At 40.0% G+C, this 16582-nt stretch overlaps 1 protein-coding gene across 2 annotated transcripts in view; it reads left to right on the top strand.

Moving 5' to 3' along the window:
- ELOVL7 (ELOVL fatty acid elongase 7) overlaps positions 1 to 2770 on the top strand; it is a 54236-nt gene extending 51466 nt beyond the window's left edge. For both annotated transcript variants that reach the window (XM_026649249.2, XM_026649250.2), the window contains 2 exons: positions 237 to 373; positions 1975 to 2770. In XM_026649249.2, the coding sequence (XP_026505034.1) occupies positions 237 to 373; positions 1975 to 2184 (347 nt within the window). In that variant the 3' untranslated portion in view covers positions 2185 to 2770. The remainder of the gene's footprint in view (positions 1 to 236; positions 374 to 1974) is intronic.
- Positions 2771 to 16582: the final 13812 nt, after the last annotated feature.

Below are 16582 nucleotides of genomic sequence, written 5' to 3'. Positions count from 1 at the left end.
GAGAAGAAAGGAAACTGCTGAAATCTTTCAGAGTTGGTGACTACAGAGCTTAACTTGAATCTTTGTGTTTTATGTGCTAGTGAAAGTCGGAGACCCCTCCACACAGAGCCTCATGCTTTTATCTAGTTTTCTACTTAACTAACACAAGGCAAAAACCTTGCTTGGTAGCTAGACACAGGATTGTTTTTTTAGGATTGCTGGTGTAACAATCTTGGACTATTTTTATTATTCTACAGGTGGGTTAGGAACATTCCATGCTCTGTTAAACTGTGTTGTGCACGTCATCATGTACAGCTACTATGGACTCTGTTCACTGGGACCAGCCTATTATAAATACTTGTGGTGGAAAAAACACATGACATCTATACAGCTTGTGAGTATTGTGTCTGAGCCAGACTTTTTGCAGTCAGTCAAGTTGTATGTGAGTGAGTTCTTAATGTCACTTCTATGAACGTGGTTAAGAATTATTTTTACAATGGCACAAAAGAGTTTTACCTTCACTTTTCAACTGAGTTCAGCAGAAATCCTGAGACCAGTCAACTGTGTAAATAAAATCTGTTGACCTGATTTCCAGAGGTTCTGAGAACCCACAGTTATCTTTGAAGTCAGTGGGAGTTGTAGGTACTCAGTGTATTTAATTGCTTTGTACTCTAAGTGTATTGATAAAGAACTATTTGTCCATTTAAGAACTGTTGGAGTATGAACTCTCACTAGGAACAAAGTGTGTTGGGTTTTTTTGTTTTGGTTTTTTTAAAGAAATTTGCAAAACAGTATTAAATAGGCTAACAGTTTACATTTTTTTAAAAAGGAAGGTTACAAGGACTATTTCTTAGGATTTATCTTCCTTTAAAGTAAGGTAAACATTTGGGTCTACAGAAGTTGATGATATCTCTTTAATTTGGATTTGGCCTTATTAAGAAATAACTGAATTGTTTGAAGCATTTTTATCATAGCTATTGTAATTGAGCATTATGATTTTCATCTGACAATCTTTCTTAAAAAAACCCTTCTAAATTCTGTGCCTCAATATTGTGTGGCCCTGAGTTCTCCAAATAAATCCTAGTGTGGAAAGGGGAAACAAAGGAAACTTTTTTTTTTTTTTTTACCATTATCAACTTGATTACCTTTTAAATTTCTTTGGCTGCCATTTTGTTCTTGCACTAAACAAGAGTACCCCCGTGACCTTCTGTTCCATTTTATATACTTTAGACATGCTACCATTTTTGTTTCCTCTTTAAACTAAACAGATATAATCCCTATTAAAATCTTCTATAGGAAGAGAAGTTTGTTTATGCCTCTGCTCAATGGCCTAATACTTCTAGTTTACCACATTATTATGCAAGTAGTCAATGGGACTAGTCAACTTTAAGGGGTGGCAAAATCAATCCCTCTGAGAATGTGCCACCTTGAAAACAGCTCCAGCCAGGCCTTTCCTTCTGACTGGTAGGAAGAGTTCCTTCCCTGGTCTCCCTGATATGGATCTGCTCCCCTATCCTTGTACCATGATGATGTTTATAACTTTAAAACAAAAAAAAGTTACTTCATTTAAAAAAAAAACCACCTCTCCCTGGCCAAGTAGGAGAGTGGAGTTTTGCAGGACTACACAAATTCTATTTCTCATCAACCTTCTCTTTTTGTGTGTGCGCACGTTATGCTGACAGCTATTTAAACTTCTCTCTAGTATATCTTTATTGGATATTAGGAAAAACTTTTTCACTAGGAGAGTGGTGAAGCACTGGAATGGGTTACCTAGGGAGGTGATGGAATCTCCTTCCTTAGAGGTTTTTAAGGTCAGGCTTGACAAAGCCCTGGCTGGAATGATTTAGTTGGGAATTGGTCCTGCTTTGAGCAGGGGGTTGGACTAGATGACCTCCTGAGGTCCCTTCCAACCCTGATATTCTATGATCTTTTTACATTTTTTTTTTAAATCATAATGCATAACTGAGCATATTTTTCCTTGTCTGTTTCCTCCAGGTTCAATTTCTTATGGTTACAGTTCACATAGGACAAATCTACTTTATGGATGATTGTCCATACCAGTATCCAGTTTTTATATTCATTATTTGGCTCTATGGCTCTATGTTTTTACTCCTGTTTCTCCACTTCTGGTATCATGCTTACACCAGAGGGCAGAGACCACCAAAGACTATGAAAAATGGAATCAGCAAAAGCAAAGATCACTGAAGCAATGTTTCATCTATATAAATGTGTACATCTCAGATCAGTAACTTGTACTACTTGACAATCAAGATATTTAGGTGCGCACTACACTGTGTACATTTTACATGTTTTTCCAGAACAGAGCTTGTATTTTTACAATAAGTTATTTGGGTTTCTGATGTTGCGGGGTGGGGGGAGGGGTAATTTTCTGATTAAAGATTTGCAGGTTTTCAGTGACTTGCTGCACATATCTAGAGAAATTCTCTTTTTGCCTAGAAGAAATGAATATTTAATTGCATTCTTACAGGTGAGATGCATATAAATAAAAAGATCTTCTTTAAGAAAATGTGTATGATAAGTACAGAATACTTTGAGCACTAAGAAAAGGTATAAAGAGCATTCATTTTAACTGATATCATAAGCTGTTGAAACTGTAGTTTAATTTTATTGAAATAACCATGAAAAATCATTGTTACATGCATAATTTATAGAGACTAAAACACATTGTTAATATAGTTAATACCTGTAAACATTCATATTTTTTGTACAAACTGTACCATATTAAAGAATGTAAGTTAAATAAAACCTTGGCAGATTAGTGTGTTTTTAAAAAAAAAAAAGATAGATTTTTGGATTATAAAGTCTTTTACTAAAATGATTTAAGTTAATGAACTTTTAAAAATGTTTGTTTTTTACTTAATCGAACATAAAAACTCTTTTGATTTAACATACAGTCAAAAAAAAAAGTGATTCATTGAAGTAGAATAACAATCTTACCTCATACTATTCAAAATTGTCTGTAGCTATATTTTGATATCAGCAAACAGGAATGTTTACTGGAAAAAATATCACGCAATTCAACAACCAAAACCGTATTACATTTTTAGAATAGGTTTTGTGTAAAATACAAATGGCAGTTTCATTACTTTATTTTGCTGTATTCTTTCTCCTTTCCACTGCCTGTGGAAATGAATGGTGCCTAATGAGAAATTGTTTTGTAAAATTCATGGCTAAGTTTCTCTGTTAATAGCAGAAGTGCCTCGTTTTTGCTGTGTGGTACTAAATGAACTGTTCAAAGAGATTGCAGACTACACAGATTTATGGAGAGGGAGAAGGGGCAGATGATTGTGTACTAGTTAACTCCAAACTATGCAGAATGAACTGATAAGGGACTGGTCAGAGGGACATGTCAGCTGGCTTAGTAGCAATTTATAGAACCTAGAGCTATATGCAGATAGTGTCCCTCTACTTCTGTGAGATGGTCAAGGGATGACTATTATGCAGAACTAAGCTAAATTATATTCTGCCTTGAGATGCACACCATACAGCATTGATTGATTTTGTTTTTGTGACAACTCTCACTAGTGATGGGCTGAAATCTATCTTGTACTCTGCTCTGATCTGCTGGAGTTGTAATGTTCTCTAAAATGTGTCTTCTGACCCACCCGTTTGTATTAGTGGTTGAAGAACTCCAAAAAGGCATGTTTTCTTGTTATATGTACAGGATTACCAGAATAGTGTTGCAAGTGACTTCTTATAAAATAACATATCTGAGTCTTCCTTATTGAACTAATAAACATAGATTTGATTCTTGTTTTTCTGCCTTGTTAAATGTTAAAGTGGTATATGGGGACTTAGTTGCTACTTGAAGACTGTTAGACATATATTTCTAATACTGTTTTCTTGTAACAAAATAGATCACAATGCTGCAATGCTTAGTTTGAATTTCTTTATTAATTTTATCTTAATCTGTGTAAAGGACTGAATACCCCCAATGAGTTGTTTTTTAATAACATGATGAAAAAACTCCATCGAAGTTGTTTTGAAATACTGTAATAAGATATTAAAGAACTAAGATTTATACCTATCTTCCAGCATATAATTATTAATCTCTTAAATGAGTGTTTTATAACTCGTATTTCCAAACTTGCTGGGTGAGTGAAGTTTGATTTACTGTTTTGGTGGATTTTTTTTTTTTTTTTTTAAGATGAATTGGCAAACAAATCTTGGAGAAGACCAAGATACACACTTGTGCTAGCACTGCCCATCTTTCTATGAGAGTAATGTATGTACAGTCACTATTTACATGGAATACTAGGTTTCCAAAAATTACTCCTCATGCCTGGTAATTTCTAGAAAACATTTTCGGGAGGTGATGGAGGTGGGGAAAGGGAAATAAAGCTACATTTTCCTTCTGTGTAGGTGTGCTGAGGAGAGGCTGCTACTGCTCAGTTTTCTTACTGTAAAAGCACTGCTGTTCTAACAGACCCCTGAAGAGCAAACATTCCCTACTTCAGTAATTCCTTATTCACATACTGGATTATTTTTCCATGTCTTATGTGGCCAGGCCAGACTTTGTAGTCAGCCCTCTTTGCCCCATGAAGCCTTATTTAACCAGCAAACAAAAGAATAGGTAGACATCCAGAAACAGGTCAGCAACACTCTTTTTTTCTTAAAGGTGAGTAGTGATGCATAGAATTGTTTTATCTCCATCATAGTATGCACGCCTGACTCACCCCCAGGCAAGAGAAGGAGCAACTTTAGTTTCCCAAGTCCTTTGACCTACTTCTGTCCACCTCAAGGTTGTTGAAAGTAAACATCTGAGTTGGTAACAGTTGAAGGGGAACTTATCCTTTCAGAGGGGTGGTCCTGATTCATCCTGTAGGTTTGTATGCATGTGTAGTATGTTATAGTTTAAGTACCTCCAAATTATTCTCAAATTCACTACCTTGCACAAAACCCTTTGGCCACTCAAAACCACAGAGCCTAATGTAGCACTTTTAGTCACTCCTCTTTAATAACTAGAGGCTTCTCCCTAAGGCCAATACATTTTTGTATAAAATGAATCAGTTTGTCTCTGTGCCCAAACCATGCTTGGAAAAACTCAGACCCACTCTCTATTATGTTTTAGGTCAGAATAAGTGGGTAGAGAAAATGGAACAATCCGTATGAATGGGTGTCTACGGATATTGAGGGAAATTGGTTTGAGTCTCGTTTCAGAGGTTTAGCTGAGGTATTAGAGCCCTCTGCTGGATGAAACTCTAACTTTAGGAGTTTCCTGAAAACTCAGTGCTCACTGTCTGTATTACATAGTGTACATGACACCTTCACTTTATAAAATAGTGGCTAAAATCAGTTCACAAAGCAGGATTAATGTTTTATTGGGAAGGGCGCTTTCTAGACATATGAAGACCAAGCTCCGATTCTGAAGTGTTTACAAACTTATATAGATAACATCCAACTAGGGAAGTGAGAGAGAGAACAAGTAAAACAATACTGTTCATTAGTGAAGCTAAGCAAGGCATGTTTTAGGGTTTATTGGCCTCCTGGAAGAAAGGTGTTCCTGAGAGCAATTTAGAAGAGAGGGTGAAGGCATAGAGGGCAGTAAATTAGGCCTAGTTTAAATATGACTCGGACAATGGGAAGAAAATCATTGAAAGGAGTTTAAATGGCTGGTGAGGGGAGATTATTTTTGGACAGCTCTGGGGTAGAAAGGTGGATATCTGGGATGCCAGAGCTGGCTACTTGTAATAGAAGTGTTAGGAAAAAGTGACCAAGAAAAATATTTGATTGAAAAGATGGGCGGGGGAGAAATCAGCAAGAATTTGTAGATGCCATGTTATCCTTAAACAATCAGTTTCCCATTGCCAAGATTATCAGATGTAGCAAACTTTTCACAAGACTGAAAATTCTCTAATATAGAGTGCAGCAGCGGTAGCTCAAAAGTGGCTCTAGGGTGTGTGCACCCATTAATTTTCTTAAAGTAGCAGCAGAGAATTTTAATGTAGTTTTAGTATCATTAAGAAAAAAGTTACTCTTCTGGCTGGGAAAACAAACAAAAAAGCCCCCTCAGGCACTAGTCTATACATCATTCCCTTGTGAGAGCCAAATTCAATTTTAAATTTTGGTCCGTAAGCCATGCCTATAACATTAGAGCCATATACTACTGTTACCAATGAGATTTGGACATGTACTACTTGAAGGTACAAATATTGTAGTAAGTAAAATGTCAGTAAAATTTCCTGTTTGTCAGCATTACTGAGTGAGGAAAAATGGTATCAAGGAGCACTGCTGTATAAATATTTAAATAGTCATTGTGTCAGAGAGAATAACTCCTGGCAGAAGGTGATACAGGCCAGGTCCAGTCCCCCTAGTCCAGTGACTCGATTTAGTTATACACATGGGAACAGCTTCAACAGGGGACGCTGTGGGAGCTGTGCGTCAGAACAGCCCATAGTTCAGTGATTAGAGCACTCAACTGAGATGTGTGGGAGACCCATGTTCAAACCCTTTCTCCCCAGTAGCAGGCAGAGGGGGAAATTGAACCTGGGTCTCCTACAATCCAGATGACTGCTCTAACCACTGAGCTAAAAGTTATAAGAGAGATGGCAGCAGCACCTCTGCCTCCTCTGGCAGCCAGCTTGTGATCGAGACCCAGGCCTGAAAGCAGCTTCCTGAGCACACCTACTGCACTGGGTCTCACAGGCGAGCTAGGTGCTCCTTGGCCTATCTTGCCTGGGTTCGTGGATAACACAAGGACTTAGGTGTGAGATAGACATCTGGATGCCCAGAATGAGTAAGCAGTGCACATGCCCGGGGCAGAAACCTAGGGTATCTCAACACAGCAATCAAAAAACGATGGTAGAGTCTCATCGACCAGGTCTACAGACTTGGCTCATGCTATGGTGCTAAAAATGGCTGTGTGGAGGTTTGAGCTCAGGCTGTGAACTCCATCCCCGTGTGAGGCTTCTGAGCCTGAACATCTACACAGCTATTTTGAGTGCCATAGCGTGAGCCCTTCAAGCCCAAGTCCACAGACCTAGGCTCTGAGATCGCTGCTCAGGTTTTCTGCTTGCTGTGTAGATGTAGCCATAGGCACCTAGGGAACTTTTACAGTAGAAATTTAGGTGCTGAGTGAGTTTACGCATCTATAGTGGTAGGCAGCAGCTGCATGGTGTTCTGTGGATCACAGTGGTGCCTAAAACTGGGACTTAGGTGTGTAGGTACCTCTGTGGATCTGGGCCTTACTGGGGTTAGCCTTCACTGGAGGCAAGTTTCCAGGTACCTGCAAATGATTCACATGTTAGGTAGGGCTTGCTAAGCAGATGGCCTGGAGACAGCAACCAGTAGAAAGTAGAAGCAACAGCTATACACAGCCATTCAGCTAACCACCTATGGACATACTCCTACACCCACATATCTCCATATCCCTCCACATCTTTTCCCCTTGGTTTCCCTTACCTATCCTCTACCAGCCCCTCCACCATCCCTCAGTTATCATTAGTTCTACTCAGACACTCCCTCCAAACCCAGCTACCCTGGTTCTTGCCCTTGATAGCCTTGCAGCTGCTCCTAAAATACCCTTTGGCACTCACTCACCAACAGCAGCTGCCACATTTTGTGCTGTTCCTTGCCCTACCCCTGGCCCTGCTTGGAGAAAAGTGTATTGACTTGAAGCTGAAGTTTATGATCCTATACAAATTTGATGATGAGCCAATTTGCATATTTGCAAATCATTTGCATAAAATGTCACATGGAGCTGCATGAAGCTTGGCAGTGATAGTGATATTTACAATGCTAGTTCTAGCTAGAACCAGCATTGTAAATACCTCTCATGAACTCTAGGTGCCTCAGAGCCTGGCCGCTTTCTGTAACTACTTCTTTTAGATAAAGACACTTCTCTAGGGTGCTGGTTCTAACCGCAGGTGAAGGACTGTATCAACCCACACACAAAGGTACCTTTTAGTTCATGCCAGCAGGGTCTACACAGCATCTTTAGAGTACTACATGTTAGAGTGCTCTGCAATTCACACCCCCATCTGCAGTGCCCCTTCTCCCAGAAATCTGCTACCCTGTTCAACTGCCTATAGGTAGGGCAGCCTCTGGGTCTGGGGGAGGCAACAAACTAGGAGAGTTCCACTAGTCTTACTACTAGGGTAGCTAGGTTGATTGGGACACCTGTAGCCTGAAGCCAATCAGGGGCTGGCTGAAACTAGTTAAAAGCCTCCCAGTGAGTCGGGTGGGTGTGCATGTCAGGAGGTGTGAGAGGAAGCTGTGCTGTTGGAGAGACTGAGCTGTACTCACCATACTAGGCACAAGGAAGGAGGCCCTGAGGTAAGGGTGAAGTGGTGCTTGAGGAAGTAGCCCAGGGAATTGTATGTGTCCTGTTCCTAAAAGGTCAGCTACCATAGCTGATACTATTAGGGTCCCTGGGCTGGAGCCTGGAGTAGAGGGTGGGCCTGGGCTCTTCTCCCCCCCCCCCTTTGCTCCCTGATTAATCACTGAGACTGGGAGACAACTGAGACTGTGCAAGGGAGGATAGCTTCTCCTCACCTCCCTTGCTGGCTTATGATGAAAATGGCTCAGTAGACTATGATCCTTGTCTCTAGAGAGAGAAGGGTTAAGTGGAGGGTCATAGTGAGCCTCTGAGGCTAGCGAAATCTACCAGGAAATGTAGGACCCACGGAGACAAGGACAGAGCTTTGTCACACTACTGAAAATTATGTTCTTAAATTCTGTGACTAGGGACTGATCATCAGATAAGTTTAAAAAAAGCAGGTTTTCTTTCAGGCAACAAATGTTTATCCATCTGTCTGTTTCCATGTAAATTAGGTATTGTATGGTTCAGAAGGGGCAGCTATTTAGCATTTGAGTGGATTGGTAATGAAGGATTGTGAAATCCTCAAAGAGAGGAAATTGACAAGAAGAAAACAAGGGAGAGCCCTGTTTGAAATAAGGACAATGAACCTTTGTGGGTATAAATTAAGGGGTATAGAGGTACACGCTTCAATGTGTGATAAGCTGCCAGTGGGCCTCTCTAACTGGTGTGTATTAAGTAGACTGCGGATCCTGAGTTGAATCTTGCAAGCAGGGGGCACTATTCCTTCAGGAGTAGTAGATCTGAGTGTTCAGTGAAGCAGGAGTGGGGCACTCCAAAGGGAAGCTTGTAAGACTTGGAGGTTGGTGTGTGCCCATTGCAACCTGTACAGAGAGAGCAAGGCTTGTGGAGGTCTGCAAGGTAGTGCTTGTGTTGCCAGAGGCTGGTGGATTCTGTTCTCCCTCTGTTCTCCTGAGATGCACCATAGGAGGCAAAGGTCTATCTAAACATGATGAAAATATGACACATTTAAACTATGGCTGTCAAGTGATTTTAAAAAATTAATTGCGATTAATTGTGCTGGTAACAATAGAATACCATTTATTTTAAATATTTTTGGATCTTTACTACATTTTCAAATATATTAATTTAAATTACAACACAGAATACAAAGTGTACAGTGCTCACTTTATATTTTTGATTACAAATATTTGCACAGTAAAGAACAAAAAAAAATTATTTTTCAGTTCACCTCATACAAGTACTGTAGTGCAATCTCTTTATCATGAAAGTTGAACTTACAAATGTAGACTTATGTAAAAAAAAACAAAACTGCATTCAAACATAAAACAATGTAAAACTTTAGAGCCTGCAAGTCCACTCAGTCCTACTTCTTGGTCAGCCAATCACTCAGACAAACAAGGTTGGTTACAATTTGCAGGAGATGATGCTGTCTGCTGCTTGTTTACAATGTCACCTGAAAGTGAGACCAGGCGTTCGCATGGCACTGTTGTAGCTGGCGTGGCAAGATATTTACGTGCCAGATGTGCTAAAGATTCATATGTCCCTTCATGCTTCAACCACCATTCCAGAGGACATGCTTCCATGCTGATGATGGGTTCTGCTTGATAACGATCCAAATCAGTGTGGACTGACTCATTTTCATCATCTGAGTCAGATGTCACCAGCAGAAGGTTGCTGTTCTTTTTTGGTGGTTTGGGTTCTGTAGCTTCCGCATCAGTGTGTTGCTCTTTTAAGACTTCTAAAAGCATGCTCCACACCTTGTCCCTCTCAAATTTTGGATGGCACTTCAGATTCTTAAACCTTGGGTTAAGTGCTGTAGCTATTTTTTTAGAAATCTCTCATCAGTACCTTCTTTGCGTTTTGTCAAATCTGCTGTGAAAGTGTTTGTTTTTTAAAATGAACATGTGCTGGGTCTTCATCCAAGATGGCTATAACACGAAATATATGCAGATAAAACAGAGCAGGAGACATACAATTCTCCCCCCAAGGACAGTCACAAATTTAATTAACGCATTTTTTTTTAACGAGCATCATCAGCATGGAAGCATGTCCTCTGGAATGGTGGCCGAAGCATGGAAGGGGCATAAGAATATTTAGCATATCTGGCACATAAATACCTTCCAAAAAATTTAATAAATTTCAATTGGTATTCTATTGTTATACGTGTGATTAATAGCGATTAATTTTTTTGAGTTAACTGTGTGAGTTAACTGCAATTAATTGACAGCCCTAATTTAAACCAAATACAAGTGTTCCTAGTTCTCTCAGCATTCCATGAACAATTCAGACTGATTAAGCATAAAATAAGGTTCGACCGTGGAATTTTTGGTTAGTTGTTAGTGTGTGTTTTTTTTTTTTTTTTTTTAAATTGCATGGCAATATGGATCCTAGTGTCTGATTTCTGTGACACAGAGCACATTTTCAAAAACAGGATATATATTTGTGATGACCACTTGTTTGCATTTGGTGCCCAGCTACATGACTGGGGAATGACAAACAAATGCTGTTTGTGCTCAAATTACAAGTTTTTCCAAGGGCAAAATTTTGGGTTCAGATATAAATTTTGGGTTCTGATTCTGTGTGAATTACTCTCCTTTCACAGGGGTGTAACTCCATTCATTTAGTTCTAATAGAGTTACACCAACTTGAAACTGAAGTAACACGATGGTGACTCAAGGACTTGGGTGAGAACCTTTTTAAAATTCAGCCAATTGAGCATAAACTCACATGGCACAGAGGCCCATGAACATTTGTGAAATTAATTAAGGAAAAGTGATAATTCTCATTATTAGCTCTCTGACATTAAGCAGACTGAAAACGTCTCACTGTGCACCTTTGTTCATAATCCTGCTCTAGGAGAGAAGTGTATCATCCTTAATCATAAAGTAAATCACCTGATACCATTTCAAATTTGCAGACTTGAAACTTTAAAATCCATGTAAAGTTTGAGATCAGTGTAAATTACTCTTTTGGAAACTTAAATGCTTTATTTGAAGTTTGTAGAGAATATTAATATTGTAAAACCAGTATATTACATGTGTCGCCAAAGAGCTTTTTGACTAAATGCACATGTGCTTTGGAAGTGCCTTGCTACTTAGTTAACTGTTTAGTATATAAAAGCTGAGTTGTGTGTTTTTTATATTGATGAGATGTGTATGTATTACTAACGTGTGAAGTCTCATAATTGCTGTGGCACAGATTTTCAGTTAGATAAAATGTACTGGTAAAATGTTAAGTTTTGAATATGGGTACTTTATGGTGATGTCACACACAAGATAGTTTCCAAAAATCTCTCTCTCGTGTCACAGAATTACCAGTGTGAGATCATTTCTGCAGGGCTCCTGTACTATAAAATTTAGCAGTACATCACAGGTAATAACTGTGGGAAAGAGTTAACATGGGCTGAAGCCAGGGCCGGCTCCAGGCACCAGGTTGGCAAGCAGGTGCTTGGGGCGGCCACTCCGGAGAGAGGTGGCAGGTCCAGCTATTCGGCGGCAATTCGGCGGACGGTCCCTCACTCCCGCTCGGAGTGAAGGACCTTCCGCTGAATTGCCACCGCAGATCGCGATCGCGGCGCGCTTTTTTTTGGCTGCTTGGGGCGGCCAAAACCCTGGAGCCGGCCCTGGCTGAAGCTGTTTCTTCCTAGAAGACAAAACAGGACAAACACATACAAAAGGGGAAAGAAAAGAACAGTAAACCTAGCAAATGAAGCTTTCGCCTCTGGTGTTGACTTTCACTTGCAACCTCTCTGCTGGAAAAACACAGGCACAGCCTTTCAGCCTTATCAGCCTCTCCAAAACCTGGCAAACTTGTTCCAGCATGGGGCTGTGTAGAGCAATGTTTTGCTTGGCTTTCTGGTCACAGGCTCACAGCAGTATTTTAAAATATGGAGTGCTGGCTGGCTGAGCCAGACTTTTATTAGACAGAAGGAAAAAGGAGAGGGATAAGATAGAAGAAGAAATAAGGGGGGGCGGGGGGAAGGAAACTTGGTGGGGAGAGGAGAACAAAGTCTCACATTCCAGCCAGCATAGGTGACTGATGAAAATGTTCTTTGGGGGAACTGAATGAAACTTAATAGCAACTGTGCTCAGGAACATGTGACATTCAGAATTGTGTGATTCAAACAGCAGTGGTTTTGGTGTATAATAGTGTATATATTCAAGCTGCAAATAGAAACATTGCTTGTTTACTGTATACAACATTAGATCACAACCCAGTGGCCAATCTGTTTATCTTGTGTTAGTCCACTTACATCGGTAATAAAACACATTCAGCAAGAACACAAATAAAAACCTTGCTCTTACCTTCTGATTCCAGTAGAAGTTGTCTGTTTCCCTTGGAAGCATACATTTTCACAGCTTCTGAAGAATCAATGTTTTTAGTGATAGCCAAAGCTGAAAACCTTTTCTGGCTCACTGTTCTCAAGTATGTTTTAATTCGCTGCATTGCTGAGAAGGATGTTTGAGACTTGACTTAGCCAACAGACAGTGAAGAGCTAACTGAACCAGTTTACAGAAATTGGGGTACTCTGAGGCTGTTAGCTTGGATCTCAGATTTTTCTAACATTACACCTTGTCCATGAGATTCAGTATCAGTATGTGCAATCTACATTTCAGATTTTGCTAAACTGGCATTGATTGCTATGCTCTTCCCATAGATTTCCAGCACCTTCTCAACTGTGAGAGGTTCACAAGTCAGAATGGCATTTACACTTCCGGCAAGCTTTATCATTTCCTCAGAAAACCTTCTTTTAATTTCCTTGTTAATAACTGGGGAAAAAAGTTGTTGGCACCACTTTTGCTTAAGTTTATGTGATTCAGCTGGAAGGTGCTCTCTTGCTCCACTGCTTGAGTAGACAATGAAGTCGCTTGGTTTTAAATTTTACCCTGGTCACCAAACACCTTTTGTCTTCCTCTCCCTTGATTGAAATTCCAGCATTTTGCAAGACATCGTCCCAAACACGATTCCATGATTTTTCACTTCTCATGTTTTCTAAACTTGTGGTGGTGCTGTTAAGTACTTTTCCTGCTCAGGAGAGTGGCCTTTTTGGTTTACAGGGCCTTGTGTGTGATTTGATGATCAAAAACTAATAGATGTGATAAAAATCTGTCTCTTGCACTTGTTGCAGTAAACCACTTACTTCAACAAAACTTCAGTTACTTCCACGCTGGCTGAGCTTGTTTAGATATTGGATGGTCGCTTTCATGTTAGTTATTCTAATTTCATACTAAGTCAAACTTCAGAAAGAGCATCACTTGCATTTTGAAGTTATTACATGGAGGAGAAAAATCCATTTGATAACATCCTTACTGAAACGGTAGAACATATGGATTAGCATAGGGTGTTACCATTTTACCACACACCTACTAGTCAGAGCTGATATGAAAAATGTGTGGGTGGGGGGCTCCACTAGGAAGCTCTAAGGAGACACTACGATAAGTCCAGTGCTCCCCACTAATACTAGCTTCTGGAAAGGGATATAGATAGGGCCCTACCAAATTCATGGTCCATTTCATGGTCATAGGATTTTAAAAATCCTAAATTTCAGCAATTTAAATATGAAGTTTCATGATGTTGTAACTGTAGGGATCCTGACCTAAAAAGGAGTTGCTTGGGGTGTGTGGGGGGGAGGGGTTTGCAAGGCTAGTGTAGGGAGGTTGCAGTACTGCTACCCTTACTTCTGCACTGCCTTCAGAGCTGGGTGGCCGCAGAGCAGCGGCTGCTGGCCAGGAGTCCAGGTCTGAAGGCAGAGTTGCTGCCAGCACCAGCACAGAAGTAAGCATGGCATGGTATGGTATTGCCACCCTTACTTCTGCACTGCTGCCTTCAGCAACTACCACTCTCCAACCACCTACCTCTGAAGGCAGTGCAGAAGTAAGTGTCGCAACACCATGGCCCCCCTAAAATAACCTTGCAATCTCCTTTTGGGTCAGGACTCCCAGTTTGAGATATGCTGGTCTCCCCCATGAAATTTACATAGTATAGGATAAAAGCACACAAGGCCACATTTCATGGGGGGGAGACCAGATTTCATGGTTTGATGCATTTTTCATAGCTGTGAATTTGGCAGGACTCAAGATATAGATAATCTTAGCAGGGTGCTGCCCTGGAACACTGCATATGTGTTCCATCTTTTACATATTTCATATCACCCTGTCTAGTCACTAGACTCTAGTGGGTGTCTGATAAATTTGAAGCAACCACCCTCAGCTGCTGGATGAGAGAATCTTTCTTATGCTACTGCCATATAGTGTCCAAGATGCTGTGAGTAGGGGGTATCTCCATAACACTATACCTCTCACGCTACCTTCCAGGTTACTGCTGCATATCTCCAGTGCTCGATTCCTCTTTCAGCCATTTAAAAAAATATTTCTATTTTATCCCTCCCACCCCACAAATAGCTCCAGTACATACCTCTCCTGCTCATCACTTTCCTAAATAGCAAGTACACATTACAATTGATGATTGTTTTAGTGCTGTCCACAGGGCTTCAAATAGCATAGAAAACAGTGAACACCCTAGGGTGCTCACAAGCTACTTAAAGAAATACTACCATATTCCTGTATACTACAGTTAGCTGAAGTAGCTAGTGTTTTTAGTGTTGCTGTCATAACTATTAAGGGAAGGGTAACAGCTCTCTGTGTACAGAGACTCCAAATCCTTTTACCTGTAAAGGGTTAAGAAGCTCGGGTAACCTGGCTGACACCTGACCCGAAGGACCAATAAGGGGGCAAGATACTTTCAAATCTTGGGGGGGGAAAGGCTTTTGTGTGTGCTCTTTGTTTTAAGGGGTGGTTCGCTCTTGGGACTGAGAGGGACCAGACATCAATCCAGGTTCTCCCCATCTTTCTAAACAAGTCTCTCCTATTTCAAACTAGTAAGTAAAAGACAGGCAAGGCGTCTTAGATTTACTTTGTTTTCTCAACTTGTAAATGTACCTTTTTACCAGAGTGTGTATCTTTGTTTGCTGTACTTTGAACCTAAGACAGAGGGGGGTCCTCTGAGCTCTTTAAGTTTGATTACCCTGTAAAGTATTTTCCATACTGATTTTACAGAGATGATTTTTACCTTTTTCTTTAATTAAAAGCCTTCTTTTTTAAGAACCAGATTGATTTCTCCTTGTTTTAAGATCCAAGGGGGTTTGGATCTGTATTCACCAGGAGTTGGTGAAAGGAGGGTGGAGGAAGGAGGGGGGATGGTTAATTTCTCCTTGTTTTAAGATCCAAGGGGGTTTGGATCTGTGTTCACCAGGGAATTGGTGAAAGGTTTCTCAAGGCTTCCCAGGGAGGGAATTCTTGTGATGGTGGCAGCGGACCAAAGCTAAGCTGGTAGATAAGCTTAGAAGTTTTCATGCAGGCCCCTACATTTGAACCCTAAAGTTCAAAGTGGGGATCCAGCCTTGACAGTTGCTATGAGACTCGTAAAGTGGCAGTGTGGCTTGGTACACTTTAATGGAGTGTGGCGAACTCTGCTTGTGGCTAGAATATCTCCACCTCCTTTCTGTTTTAATTCCAAAACTCCATCACAGACATGCCAGCCCTCAGTTTGACCAAGGGTGTGGAAACATACAAAATGGTTCCTAATGTTGTATGTTATTGCAAAAACTTTATACCTATAATGGCAACACCTTTGCTTTAATAAACTCTAGTGATTATGCCAATAATGTTGATCTTAATTGCACTAATTAATATTTGGAACATTATTTTAAATATTAATGCTATGTTAAATTTACTTGGAAAAGAGCTACAGAAAGGGCACAAGAGAGATTTTTCTGAGGTAGAGGCATTTCTTTTTTGTTTTGAATAGTCAGTGAATGGTATTTGAAAAGATGCAGATTATTACTTTTGAGATGCATCCACCAAAATGTGTCTCGTTTTCTTTCAACTTTCTTACTGCCATGCACAGAAATCTCTGATGGAAATAGCAAAGGGTCAAATGTTTGAATCTTTCTGTGATCCGACTTAACTGCAAGTGTAATGAGTAAGATTCACCATTAATGAAATGATATGTACTCAATTGACAATCATTCGCACTTATTCACTTTGGCATTATAATAGAAACTTTACTTATTTTACAATTTCAATGTTTTTTAATTGAGCAATTGTTGCTGTTAATGCTGATCACTGACACCTATATTTAAGCATTTGTATGACCCTGTTTTGCACAGAAAGGGAGTTTCTTTGTAATTTGGTGCTGTCTCTTTCCATAAAGAGGTTTTTATGGTCTGTATTCCAAACACAATTAACTACTGCACCAAACATCCCCATGGAGGGGAAAGCTTTGAAAAAGATGTGTGCAGAA

This window comes from Terrapene carolina, unplaced genomic scaffold (assembly GCF_002925995.2).
Source record: "Terrapene carolina triunguis isolate 2854851 unplaced genomic scaffold, T_m_triunguis-2.0 Scaffold69, whole genome shotgun sequence".
NCBI classification, from domain to species: Eukaryota; Metazoa; Chordata; order Testudines; family Emydidae; genus Terrapene; species Terrapene triunguis.
Note: the sequence above shows the minus strand (reverse complement) of the source record. Positions and strands in the feature narration are given on the sequence as shown.